A 14,378-nucleotide genomic window follows, 5' to 3' on the forward strand; every position below is an offset into this window, starting at 1 on the left:
CGGTCAGACCTCCCTTCCTGTTAATAACTCATACTTGGTTTTTTGAGTAAGGGAGTTTTGTTTTGTTCAATTGGTCTTTGAAAATGCAGAATTACAGGACATTGTTGATAGGAAATGTAAATAATGTACAATTGCTTTTAAATTTTGCTTTATCCAGAGAAAAGGAAGAAATTAAAATGTTCAGTTTTTAAAATGTAATGCAAGCAAATCAGCGGTCTGCCTTGTCCATTTAAATTGAAAACTAATTAATAAACAGTAATTTTTAACTATGCAAACATTTCAATCAAATCAAACTGGAAGAAGAGAGTAAAGGGATGGAATCAGCTGTGATGTTATTTCAAAACAACAAATCAATGGAATAACCTTTTGCTATTTTCATATTCTTCCCAAAGAATTAATCCTTTCGCATTCAGATTATTCTGTCAAAGCTGTAGGATTTATTGCTTTGAAATTAATCCTGCATTATCTTCAAGATTTCGATGATGTGATTGTTTATTTCTAAAATGACCTTGTTAAATAAGAGTGAGAGGCCAGATCTGGTCAGTAGAATATTTCGGCCAGATATGGCAGGTTTTAGTGCTAAAGGGTTAAATGAGACTACCTTAGAGAATTCGAGAGACTACAGTATAGTTAATCCGTCATGAATCAGCAATATCAAGTATCATCATTATCATCGACCTATCAGGGACAAACTGCAACTCATGGAACTTTCTGAATGGCATTGCCTAAATGAAAAATTAAATTTGATTGTATTTTAGTGGTGTGGCCCCACCTAATAATGAGTCATGTCTAATGTGGCCCATTTGTCAAGAAAGGTTGCCTATGCCTGGTTTATCTTATCAGTCATTACTCAAAATTTTCTATTTATCAGCACTTAAATGTGGATGTTCTTTAAGAATAAACTATACTGTGTTAGGTTGTTGTTTGCACTCCGTCGTTTTACAACGTCGAGGGTTCCAGTTGATCCGACCAACGGAACAGCCTGCTCGTGAAATTAACATGCAAGTGGCTGAGCACTCCACAGACACGTGTACCCTTAACGTAGTTCTCGGGGATATTCAGCGTGACACAGTGTGACAAGGCTGACCCTTTGAAATACAGGCACAACAGAAACAGGAAGAAAGAATGAGAGAAAGTTGTGGTGAAAGAGTACAGCAGGGTTCGCCACCATCCCCTGCCGGAGCCTCGTGGTGCTTTAGGTGTTTTCGCTCAATAAACACACACAACGCCTGGGAATCGAAACCGCGATCCTATGACCACGAGTCTGCTGCCCTAACCACTCTCATATTGGCTTTTTGGTGCAAAATCCACTCTTGTTTATATAAACGAAATGCACTCTTATATAAACAAGATTGCATTTTGCACCAAAAAGCTAATATGAGAGTTTCTTTCTGGGTCTCTACCACATCACAGTTTATTCTAACAGAACGCCAACCTTCAAACGGGGATAAATTTAACACGGTATTAACACTGTGTCTGTCTCTAATATGTATTTTTCAGAAGTTTCCATTAACTGAATTACTCTGGAGTGACAATAGGTGCGACATTTCTACTGCCTCTATTATTACATGATTAAATAAATGTTCTAATTTGTAAAGATATCTTAAGGGTCCACATTAGTTGTTTATGATTTTTTTTCGATTTTCCTAAATCCTTGTATACTGAGTTCTTAATTCATTGAATTCACTTGCAGAGCCTGGCTTTCACATTAAGGGAACGTCAGATAATGGGTATTCATGGCTTGCTGCCTCCCTGCATCATTACTCAAGATCAGCAAGCTTACCGAGTGATGGAAAATTTCCGACGCCGTCCCACTGATTTAGACAAATATATTTATTTGACAGCCTTACTTGATAGAAATGAGCGTTTATTTTACAAAGTCCTCACAGAACATGTAGAAGAAATGATGCCAATAGTATACACCCCGACTGTTGGGCTGGCCTGCCAGCAGTATGGGCTTTTGTTCAGGAGACCAAGGTAACTTTAAGAAGGGTGCTTATATTGTTTGTTTGTTGTGTAGTCATAGGTCAGGTTAAGGTGCATGACTCAGTCGTTAGAGTGTCGGGCTCACAATCATGAGGTAGTGAGTTCAATTCACGAACCGGGCTGTGTGTTGTGTTCTTGAGCAAGACTCTTTATTTCACGTTGCTCCATTTCACTCAGCTGTAGAAATGAGTTGCGACGTCACAGGTGCCAAGCTGTATCGGCCCCTTTGCCTTTCCCTTTGATAACACCGGTGGTATGGAGAGGGGAGGCTGGTATGCATGGACAACTGCTGGTCTTCCTTGCCCAGACTTGTGCCTCGGAGGGGAACTTTCTCGGTGCAACCCCATAGTATTCATGACCAAAGGGGGTCTTTACCCTTTACCAGTCATAGGTCAATCCTGGTTGAGTACACCTATGATCAGAGGTCTTCCCGCCATGACCATCCCATCTTTTTGTATATCAGGGCCTACATTTTCAAGTGCCTTCTTAATTAGGACAGTGGACGAGATTTGGTTGCTCTTTCTGGCATGTCAAGTGACCTTGCAAACTCTCTTGTTAGCCCCAACTGTTTAACTGTTAGTTTCATACACATTGTTTTAATGTCCACTTTCTTATGCTTGCATGGGTCAGATGCAGTTTATTGATATCCTTCCTGTAGCTGATGCATGTTTGTTTCCAAACAAGGTAATATTTCCCCATCGCCAGACATGTTTGCACGGAATATGGGAAATGACACTGCTCGTATGACAGTGACACTCCTTTACAACTGTCATATAATGTCAAGGCAAAGAGACAAATATGCACTCGCATGTGTGTGTATATGCTTTTAACATGGCACCAGCATGGGAGCTTTTTATGTGGTGCCAGCATATACAATAATTTTAGTAATGTTATATTGAGATTCTAAAGTTACAATTAAGAAATCATTATTAAAGTTACAGTTAAAGAAGTTACTGTTGTTATGATAATTCAATACATAACAATTTTAGTTAAGTTATATTGATTTTATATAAAATCTCTGTGCAAGAGGTAAACAGTAACAGTACAGAATCGTAAAATATATCTGCCAACTAAATGTGGCAGTCCTATAGAGGACAGTGTTACTGTTGTTTTTAACTCCAGGAAGATATCTCCTCCAGCTGGCTAATGACACACAATCTGTGTCTGATTAGTATTTGCGAGGGAGATCATTGCTCCCATGTCTAACCTCATGTGATACACACAGACCTGGGTTTCTTGGCAGTTATCCATCTTCAGTGTGTGTCAGTCACTGGTAGTGATGAAGAATTCATTCCACTCGCAAAATATTATATCCTTTTTCTAGTAACACACTGTCGTTGATCTCGTAAAGAGAGAGATAAGTTATATTAAATCTCAGAGGGAGAGATAAACAGTAACAGTATAGAATATATTGATTTTCAAATATAAAAATCATAAATGCTATACTATTTTGATGCATAATTTTTTTGCAATATTATATTGAGATTTTCAAGTGCATTTTTGAAAAAGTTTTGACCTATTTTATTTCAAGAAACTTTGAAACATTCTATATTTTTCAACTTCAGAGGTTTATTCATCTCCATTAAAGATAAAGGCCATATATTTGATATCCTATGCAATTGGCCAGATAATAGTGTAAAGGTATGTACAGTTCACTAAATAGATTGGAATTTCGAGAATTTTTATCTTGAACGTGTCTTAGACAGTATCTAAATAGTATTCTTCTTCCTTTTTCAGGCAATAGTAGTTACTGATGGTGAACGTATTCTTGGATTAGGAGATTTAGGTGCATATGGAATGGGTATCCCCGTTGGCAAACTGTCACTCTATACAGCTCTTGGTGGAATCCATCCTTCTAAGTGTTTACCAATATTGCTGGATGTTGGAACTAATAATGAGGTGAGATATTTCTAAAATTTAAAATAATTTTTTGATGGAAAATATGTATCTTATGCCTTCAAACATGTACTAAATTGAAATCAATCAAAGTCATGCGTTTCATGCCATCAGGTTGCTCACACTTTTTCTATAAACTGCTTTGATTGTTATTGCCAACTTCCTTCACTTTCTGTACAAGACAAGACGGCACCGATCAGCTAGTCCTGAAGTGCATATCACAAGAATCGTATTAAACATTCTTGCATTCCCTTTGAAGGAAGTGAAGCGGCCTTTAATGTAAGGGAAAAAACTCTAATCTCTTCTGCCATTAATTTCTGTTCAGTAAAGATATTCTTTTCTACTCTAGGCACAAATCCCGAAATTTTGGGGGAGGGGACCAGTCTATTAGATTGACCCCAGTACGCAACTGGTATTTAATTTATCGACCCCGAAAGAATGAAAGGCAAAGTCGACCTCGGTGGAATTTGAACTCAGAACGCAAAGACAGAAGAAATACCACAAAGCGTTTCGCCTGGCGTGCTAATGTTTCTGTTAGCTCGCTGCCTTTGTTCAGTAAAGATATTATTCCAGGACTGAGCTTTGACTTCGGAAATTTTCAACACAGTGTTAACAATTGGGGCCATTTGTCATGTCTTAACTAACGAGATATGTCATTTGTTTTTACGTCCATGCTAGCATGGGTCAGACGAATACATACTGGGACATTGTTTTACAGCTGAATGCTCTTCCTGTCTCTAACCTTTTTTGTTTTTCACCCAATCGCTTGTTCAGGTTTGCAAAAGCACTTTGAGAAAACCTATTTCAGTTGCCAGAAATATATTAAACTATTAAAACTTTAGAGAAAGAAACCTGGCTGTTTCTTACAATAAATATATATCTAAAGCAAAATTCCTTTTTGTGAACCTTTAAAATAATATTGTGGATCTCCAGTTTACTACCTTGTTTGTGTGGATCCCCGAAAATGTTATATGAAACCCCAGGATCCATATGGACCCCAGTTAAAAACCACTGCTTTAGCAAGAGTAGATAGCTAGTTGTTGTTTCATCCCAAGTTAGCCCTGATCAAGCTGTCCTTTGATCACAGGTATTCCATCCACAACCGACTTTTCATTTTCTAGACTGTATTTAGAACCCCATTACATAAATGTATCCTTTCTTTTTTTTTATAAGATGTGATTTGAAGGTCATGTTACAGGCTCATACTTAGAAGTTGCTCCCTTCTAACATAGATACACTTCTCTCTAGAGTTAAACCAATCTGTTTCCAAATACTTTGATTCTTCAGTATTTTTCACAACTACTACTACAATCAGATATATATAACAATTAATGTTTATAAAACTGGTTAGTATTTTTTGACAGTGTTTATGTGATGTTCATTCTATTTCATTTAGGTCATCCGCAATGACCCACTTTATATTGGACTGAATATGCCCCGAGCTACTGGAAAGGAATACGATGAGTTCATAGATGAATTTATGCAAGCAGTTGTTCGAAGGTACGTGATGAATAAGCACCAGAAAATGAAAGATGAAGCCCATGAATTATCCTCATTGATGTCACTAATATCCCTCAATGCTGGATTTTAAATATTTACTTTATATTTGTATCATATCATCATCATCATCATCATCGTTTAACGTCCGCTTTCCATGCTAGCATGGATTGGACGATTTGACTGAGGACTGGTGAACCAGATGGCTACACCAGGCTCCAATCTGATTTGGCAGAGTTTCTACAGTTGGATGCCCTTCCTAACGCCAACCACTCCGAGAGTGTAGTGGGTGCTTTTACGTGCCACCGGCACGAAGGCCAGTCAGGCGGTACTGGCAACGGCCACGCTCAAAATGGTGTATTCTACGTGCCACCTGCACAGGAGCCAGTCCAGCGGCACTGGAAACGATCTCGCACGAATGTCTTTACATGTGCCACCGGCACAAGTGCCAGGAAGGCGACGCTGGGCACAGGTGCCATCACGATTTTGCTTTATGTATCATAGTATGTATGTTATATATTTATTCTAGAATATACATGAATTTATATATATATATATATATATATATATATTTTTCAGATATGGACAAAATACGTTAATTCAATTTGAAGATTTTGCAAACCATAATGCTTTTAGATTACTCCAAGAATATAGAGACCAATATTGTACGTTTAATGATGATATTCAAGGTATGTTCATTAAAGATATCTTATTTCAATCACTTTATTTTGATATTTCCAAATGTTTATGCTTAATATATTTAAACAGTTCCTTCAAATAATTTGAGCTCAATCATAAAGCATTTATTAATTAACCTCGTCCATGGAAAGTAAGTATTGTCTCCTAGTTCTAGGACCCTTAAGGCTTGCATGATTCCCCCAGGTTCCATGATTCCTCATGAATGAGACATCAGATTTGTTACAAAGATGTCTATTAGTGAGATACTGCTTTTGATAACTTTTTTGGATGCTACCTTGCTTGAATGAAGGATGTGGCCAGGGGTTAGGGTGTCGCATTCATGATTGAATGATAACAGTTTCAATTCCCAGATCAGGTAGTGTGTTGTGTTCTTGAGCAAAACACTTCATTTCACATTACTCCAGTCCACTCAGCTGGCAAAAATGAGTAACCTCGCGATGGACTGGTGTCCCGTCCAGGGGAAGCCTTGTGATTTAATTCATATGTCATGGGACCTGGGTAACTAGTTCTATGGCTCCTAGAACTGGAGACAGTACTTACTTTCCATACTTAAGGTTAATTAATAAATGCTTTATGATTGAGCTCAAAATATTCATAGGAAATGTTTGGATATACAAGGGGTGTTCATTAAAAATTTCCCTTGACCCACTTCCGGTTATTGCAGGAAAAGGAACTTGTACAGGTATAATAATACTTCTCTACATGTCACATTGTAAATTGCAGCTTTCCACTAGTATTTGTTTGTCTTTTACACCTGCTGAAATGGACTAAGGTGTTATAATGGGGGCAGTTTAATGCAGATCAGTGATCAGGTTCTTATACTTGAAAGGTTGCACACTAGAAGTGGCTTTCGATGGGATGAAAGAAGTTTACGTTGATGATGCAAAATGCTTGGCAGTATTTCGTCTGTCTTTATATTCTGAGTTCAAATTCTACCGAGATCGACTTTGCCTTTCATCCTTTCTGGGTTGATAAATTAAGTACCAGTTGCTTACTGTGGTCGATCTAATCGACTGCCCCCCCCTCCCCTTGTGCTTAGAATAGAAATGAATATTAGGAAAAACAGTGACAGGAAGGGAGGTGAAGAGCTTTTATAACAGTAGGAAGATTAGAGGAAAGGATATAATGATATTCGGTTCAACTTCTAAAAGAGACTGGGCGACAGAGTTCTAGACAAAATACCTTAAAAAACAATGAGGGAGGTGAGTGCAGGTGGGGGAGATTTTATCACATAGAATCGTGTCCATTGAAAGGTGGCGAGCTGGCAGAAACGTTAGCACGCCGGGCGAAATGCTTAGCGGCATTTCGTCTGCCGTTACGTTCTGAGTTCAAATTCCACCGAGGTTGACTTAACCTTTCATCCTTTCGGGGTCGATAAATTAAGTACCAGTTACGCACTGGGGGGGCAATGTAATCGACTTAACCCCTTTGTCTGCCCTTGTTTGTCCCCTCTATGTTTAGCCCCCTGTGGGCAATAAAGAAATAAGAATTGTGTCCATTGATTGAATGACACTTTATAAGCAATGTTTTGTGTTGAGACAACTAAATACAATCTATCAAACTTTAAATTTTAAGAGTTGTGTTGTCTCTGTGTTTATACTTCTTTGTTTTTAATGTTGTTGTTGTTCTTTATTTCTTATTTCTCAGGCACAGCAGCTGTTGCAGCGGCAGGAATAATCGCTAGTATGAGAATAACAAAACGAAAGTTAATTGATAATTTATTTTTATTTCAAGGTGCCGGTGAGGTACGTATCAATTTCAACAAACAATTTTAAGTGTATCAGGTAAACTTGTGTTATTGTTTTTTTTTTTCTTTTATATATATATATATATAAATCTTGGTTTAGTCATTATACTGTGGCCATGCTGGGGCACCTCCTTGAATTTTAATCAGACAAATTGACCCCAATACTCTTTTTTTTTTCTTTTTTTTTTTTTAAAGCCTGAAACTTATTCTATTAGTATTGCTAAACTGCTAAATTACAGAGATGTAAACACACCAACACCAGTTGACAAGTGGTGGTAGGGCACAAACACAGACACATACATGTGTGTATGTGTGTGTATATATATATATACACATTGCTCCCTCTTCCATCACTCATTATTCACATATGTTTCTCCCTCTTCCATCACTGTCTTGTCATGCCACTCATGCAGCTTTCCTATTCAATCTCCTTACCAACAACCAACATGTAACTGACTATCCTTGTCTCTCTCCCATTACTCCTTTCTTAATCATCCTCTTTTATCATTCTGTTTTCCCCATTTTACTTTCTTTTTCAATCACTTTCTCACTCTGATTCTTTCTCTTTCATCTCACTCTATTCTGTTCATTCCCTTTCACTTATTGTTCAAAACAAAAGGGGTCTATGAGAGCCAGAGAAGACTCTTTAGTCTTGTTGAGAACAAGAAAACCTCTTTGGTGTAGAGCACTATCATAGAATGTTCCCAGTATACTTTCTAAAAGAGTTGCTGTTAGGAACCATACCAAATTAAGAATATGATCATGACACATCTTTGAGAGCAGTGATTCCAAATAAAAACTCACAGACTGTGACAATCCATCTAACCAATCTCTGTATGGAAAGTTGATGTAACTGAAAATGATAGGAAAAACTATTCGTAATGCATTAACCACAAATGTCTCTTTAAAATAATGTTCTAAATTTCATCTTAGCAACTTTGAAGATTAAATCCCATAAATATTTTAAATATTCCTTTTGTCTGAGGCAATATATTAACTCAGGGGTTGCCAAAGGGGGTCTGATGGACCCCTTAGGGGTTGGCAAGGAATTACAGGTGGGTCGATGATAGCCAAGGGGTCGAATGAGAGTCGGCTTGTGAAAGACCAGCTCACCCAGATGAATTCACACATTGATGTTATCAATTTCAATAAAAGATATTCCAGCAATATGATGTGTTTTTCACTTTTTATAACTGTGAAAACAATTTCATAAAAACTGAAAGTTTAATACTGTATACTTGTATATGTAGTTTTAAATGTAAAAAGTGTCATCGTCAATAGAATTTCTTAATTTGTCATACATGTATATTTTAGCAAACAATTTAATTACCAGCATCAGTACCTGGTATGCATTTAAGATATGGTATGGTAGGGTAGGGTATTAAGATATTTTAAACGAAGAGGGTGGTCGATGTGGAAGGAAAAGTGGCTAAAGGGGGTCGATAGTTGGAAAAGTTTAGCGACCCCTGTATTAACTCTTACAACCCTATTGGATAATAAAAAAGGAGATTAGAATCCTCTCCCATTCATTAGAGAGCTCCTCCTTTCCTTCCAAATGAAAGTAAACAAGGTTGATACAATTCTTGTGATATTATGTATTTCAGGACTGGCTCAGTCAGACTGGCTGACCAACTAATGGAGTCCCATGTGGTCCTGTGCCGTACAGAAAGTCCAGACTTTAACATGAGAAAGCAACACATGGAGTAGTTAAGCTCAAGAATTAGGAAATTCAAATTTTTAATGATATCTAGATACATCTTTAAAACTTCATTTTGTTTTTCTGTCCTATTATATCTGGACAAACCTCCTTCTACTTGTTGTGACAATATTAAATTTATTTTCTTTCAGTTCACTTGATCTGACACTTATTCTAGCAGTGTACGTAGCCATTGGTACATTGTATTTGCCCTAAACCCTTAGTGCCTCAAGTCCCTGGATGAAATAGTTGTCTCCTAAATATATACGTTGATATTAAGTAAGTTTTAGCTATAATAATCAACTGTTTCAATATACTTCTAATTGGTGTTAGCATTTTAAAACGGGTTGTGGCATTTCCAAAGAATAAATGTAGTCAACGTTATGTCTCTCTTACTTTCAGGCTAATATTGGAATAGCTAATTTGGTAGCATTAGCTATGATTGAAGAGGGCAGCACTGAGGCAGAGGCCTTCTCTAAAATATGGATGGTTGACTCCAGAGGCTTGCTTGTAAAGGTATGTTTGTTTGTTTATCTATTTGATGTTGTTACTATTTGCAGTACACTTATTACATTAAGTGTACTTATGATTGCAGTGTGAAGGCATACGGCTTGATGGTTAGAGCATTGGGCTCACAATCATGAAGTAGTGAGTTCAATTCCCAGACTAGGCTGTGTTGTGTTTTTGAGCGAGACACTTTTTCACGTTGCTGCCTGTTCTGTGGTGTAACGTGATACACAGGACATATTTCCTTTGTATCTATGCATCATATATGTGTGTATGTATTAGAGGTATCTACTTTGATTTACAAGGAAGGAAAATACTTGGCTGTATTGTATTAAAATGTGAAAAAAAATAATTTTTTTTTTTCTGTAATTACAAATTTAGTTTCTAAGAGAAATTTTTTTTTTTAATATCTTTTATGTATTTATTTTATTTTATTTTTGCAGAATCGACCATCTGGAGGTGTGACGGGCCACAAACTTGACTTTGCAAAAGACCATGCACCTGTTGACACTTTTGATGAAGCTGTTGAAATATTGAAGCCAACTGCTATTATTGGTAGGAATTCTTGTTTGTTTGAAACTTCAGAAATTATTTTCAATAATCAATCAGTTGTTATTTCATTTAATTCATTAACACTATTTATGATAGTATTTTTTTTTTATTGTTTACAATAATATTTCTTTTTTGGAAATTGACTGTAAATTCATTTGGAAATGTAAAATGTTTTTAGGTGCTTCTGCAGTTGCTGGTGCTTTTACTGAAAAGATAATCCGAAATATGGCTAAATATAATGAAAGACCAATAATTTTTGCTCTGAGCAATCCTACTAGCAAAGCAGAATGTACAGCGGAACAAGCTTATACCTTCTCTGAGGTAAATAATATACTTTTAACCTGCAAACACAAAAACTCATTCTTTCATTTACAGACATTAGTGTAAGTAATAAAAAGATATTGTAACAAATCTGTAACGGTTAACACTCTGAACTTTGAATCCAGTGATCAGAGTTCATATCTCAGTGAGACCTAACGTTTTATAGGTGCAGGAGTGGCTGTATGGTAAGTAGCTTGCTTACCAATCATATGGTTCTGGGTTCAGTCTCACTACGTGGCACCTTGGGCAATTGTCTTCTATTATAGCCTTATGCTGACCAAAACCTTGTGAGTGGATTTGGTAGACGGAAATTGAAAGAAGCCCGTCATATATATATATATATTTATATGTATATGTTTCTGTGTCTGTGTTTGTCCTCCCATCATCACTTGACAACCAGTTTTGGTGTGGTTACGTCCCCGTTGGTGTGTTTACGTCCCCGTTGGTGTGTTTCCATCAATTACATCTCTGATCATAAGTCTACTCAGTCAAGGCTGATCTGGGGACTCAGCAACAAATATCAACCTTCATTATGTTGGGGTTTGGAAGGAATTTTTGAGTGGTTGGGTTTACCTCTAAGTTGTATTGACCTCTGTTGCTTGTTTTAGTCATTGGGTTGTGGCCATGCTGGGGCACCGACTCGGAAGGCTTAGTTGGACAAATCGCTTCCCATGCCCATGCACTTGCATTTCTTTTTAAGTCTGGTGCTTATTCCATCGTTCTCTTTTGCCAAACTGCTACGTTACAGGGACACAAACAAACCGATACCAGTTGTATGAGAGTAGAGACTATTACAAAGACATACACACCAGGCTTCCACAAAGTTTCTATCAAATTCACTCAAGGCATTGGTCAGCCCAGGCCTACAGTAGTAAAACACTTGGCCAAAGAGCTGTACGGTGGGACAAAGTACTAAACCACATGGTTGCAAAGCAAGCTTCTTTCACTTTTAAAATTACTTCTTGATTCCAAAAAAAAATCCCCATTTCTTGATGTCCCTTTTATATTTCTTTCCAATTTCAGGGTCGCTGTGTATTTGCTAGTGGGAGTCCTTTTAACCCGGTGACACTCAATGGGAAGACCTATTACACAGGTCAAGGTAATAATGCCTATATCTTCCCTGGAGTGGCTATGGCTGTTCTCACTTGCGGAGCTCGTCATATTCCAGAAGCCATTTTCTTGCATGCAGCACAGGTAACTTTTCCTTGTTTTTAATTATTATATTCTTTGATATATTACATCAAATAGTATTTATTGTATTAGAAGAATCTTTCTCTTTAGTTTTAAAATGTTTTTGCCTTAACTAGAAATTTTATTTCAAAAATACATCAACATTTTTACTTTTATAGAATTTCCAAATGTTTTTATGTCTTTGAAATCTGGCAGAAATTTAATGATTGTCTATTGTTAACCCTTTAGCCTTTAAACAGGCCATATGTGGCCCAAATATTCTAATGGTTTTATATTCAAACTGACCAGATTCGACTTCTCACACCTACCCTACAATGTCATTTTGAAGGTAAACAATCACATCATTGAAATCTTGAAGCTACAAGATTATGCATGATTAATTCAAACTAATGTGAATAACTAGGTATTACATTTGACAGATTAATCTGAATGGTAAAAAGAACATTTCCAAATGACAAACCATCATCATCATCATGTCCATTTTCCATGCTGGCATGGGTTGGACAGTTTGACAAGAGCTGGCAAGCCAGAAGGTTGTACCAAGCTCTATTGTCTGTTTTGGCATGGCTTCTACAGCTGGATTCTGCACTTCCTAATGACAGGCACCAGTACCACCAGCTCACCACCTTAATAGTAACAGATTTTCTTTCTAATTTTTGCACAAGGCCAGCAATTCTGATTGGAAGAGATAGTCGATTACATCAACTCCAGACCTTGGCTGGTATTTATTTTATTGACCCTGAAAGGATTAACGGCAAAGTGGACTTTGGTGGGATCTGAACTTAGAATGTAAATAGTCAGAAGAAATGCTGTTCTGCATTTTGTCCAGTGTGTCAGCGGTTCTGCTATTTTATCACCTTAATAACAAATGCACTCAAAGAACGCAAACCTCTCCCAAGACAACACCACCGTCTTCTCAACGATTAGCTGGAGATGATTTTTAAAATGAGAATATCTGAAATAAACTCGACTGCTCTCGCAAATGAGATTACTAAAAATGAACCTGACCGCTGTCAAAAATTAAGTGAAAAAAACAGGAAAAATAATCTAGAATGCTTGTCCGGAATCGGATCAATCCCAAAATCTAATCAGTTTGTGCCAGTCACGAGGACAAACAAACATCTCTGAAAGTTTCATCCAAATCCATTCAGCGGTTTTTGAGATATCTTGTCCATGGACAAACAAACAAACACAACTGAAAACAATACCTCCGCTTTCGCTAAGGCAGAAGTAATAATGATAATGTCCTCAAGAAGACCCATACTACACAACATAAGTGTTTAGGCTGGCCCCTTTGGTGAAGAGGATTGACCTTCAAGAGTCCTGTGTTGGTGCCACATAAAAGCACTTATGCCAGTGTCATGTAAAAGCACTCGTGTGGTGCCACATAAAAGCACCCAGCACACTCTGTAAAGTGGTTGGCATTAGGAAGGGCATCCAACCATAGAAGCCATGCCAAATCAGACGAGTGGAATTTGGTGCAGCGCTCCAGCTGGCCAGCCCTGGTCAAACCACCCAACCGTACAGCATGGAAAACAGACATTAAATGATGATGATGATGATGATGCTATTTCAACACTTGTTTTCTCTAAAACTTTTTAATTTCTTTTTATTTTCTTTACAGAAATTGGCCGAACTAGTTAAAGATTCCCATTTGGAAGAAGGACGAGTTTATCCTCCATTAAATGAAATAAATGAAGTATCTACAGTAATTGCAGCATCTTTAGCAGAATATATGTACCGTGAAGGGATTGCAACAACTTACCCAGAACCTGCAGACAAAGACGCCTTTATCCGTACATTTATCTATAATACTGATTATGAAGATTTTGTACCCCCAATGTGGGACTGGAAAGAGTAATTGGAACAATAGCAACACTACTCCTATGTCTTTTGATTTCTATTTTTGCGTCTGACAAATCTTGTAATCGACAAAAAAGCACTTCCTATTAATTATTTTAATTGTCCTTGTTTTAAATTAATTAAAAATTGTTTCAGTTGATTGTTATATAAAATGGTTAATGAATTGAAGTTATTGTATAAGTAGTTGCACCCTCAATAACATCAGTGTAGGAAGCAGCAGCAATAGCGAAATAAATGTAGGTGTTTATTGATAAATCTATGCATGTCCACCTATTTAGACAGTAGCATTCAATGATTAAAATTGTTATTTTAATGTATTAATTAGTTTGCATTGGTTTTTTTTCCTGACAAATGTTTAACCTTATTTCCATCATTTACATTGAACGGATATGTGTCTTCATCTTGTTTGTTGCCTCATCAGAC

General features: G+C 37.0%; 1 protein-coding gene across 2 annotated transcripts in view; it reads left to right on the top strand.

The window, feature by feature from the left end:
• Positions 1-14,272, top strand: part of LOC106867538 (NADP-dependent malic enzyme) — a 30,952-nt gene extending 16,680 nt beyond the window's left edge. For both annotated transcript variants that reach the window (XM_014912447.2, XM_014912439.2), the window contains exons 3-13: positions 1,694-1,977; positions 3,552-3,627; positions 3,724-3,885; positions 5,279-5,382; positions 5,959-6,068; positions 7,726-7,823; positions 9,924-10,037; positions 10,472-10,583; positions 10,759-10,901; positions 11,925-12,095; positions 13,717-14,272. In XM_014912447.2, coding sequence (XP_014767933.1) covers positions 1,694-1,977; positions 3,552-3,627; positions 3,724-3,885; positions 5,279-5,382; positions 5,959-6,068; positions 7,726-7,823; positions 9,924-10,037; positions 10,472-10,583; positions 10,759-10,901; positions 11,925-12,095; positions 13,717-13,953 — 1,611 coding nt within the window. In that variant the 3' untranslated portion in view covers positions 13,954-14,272. The remainder of the gene's footprint in view (positions 1-1,693; positions 1,978-3,551; positions 3,628-3,723; positions 3,886-5,278; positions 5,383-5,958; positions 6,069-7,725; positions 7,824-9,923; positions 10,038-10,471; positions 10,584-10,758; positions 10,902-11,924; positions 12,096-13,716) is intronic.
• Positions 14,273-14,378: the final 106 nt, after the last annotated feature.

The sequence above is a fragment of the Octopus bimaculoides genome, chromosome 19, assembly GCF_001194135.2.
Source record: "Octopus bimaculoides isolate UCB-OBI-ISO-001 chromosome 19, ASM119413v2, whole genome shotgun sequence".
Taxonomy (NCBI): Eukaryota; Metazoa; Mollusca; class Cephalopoda; order Octopoda; family Octopodidae; genus Octopus; species Octopus bimaculoides.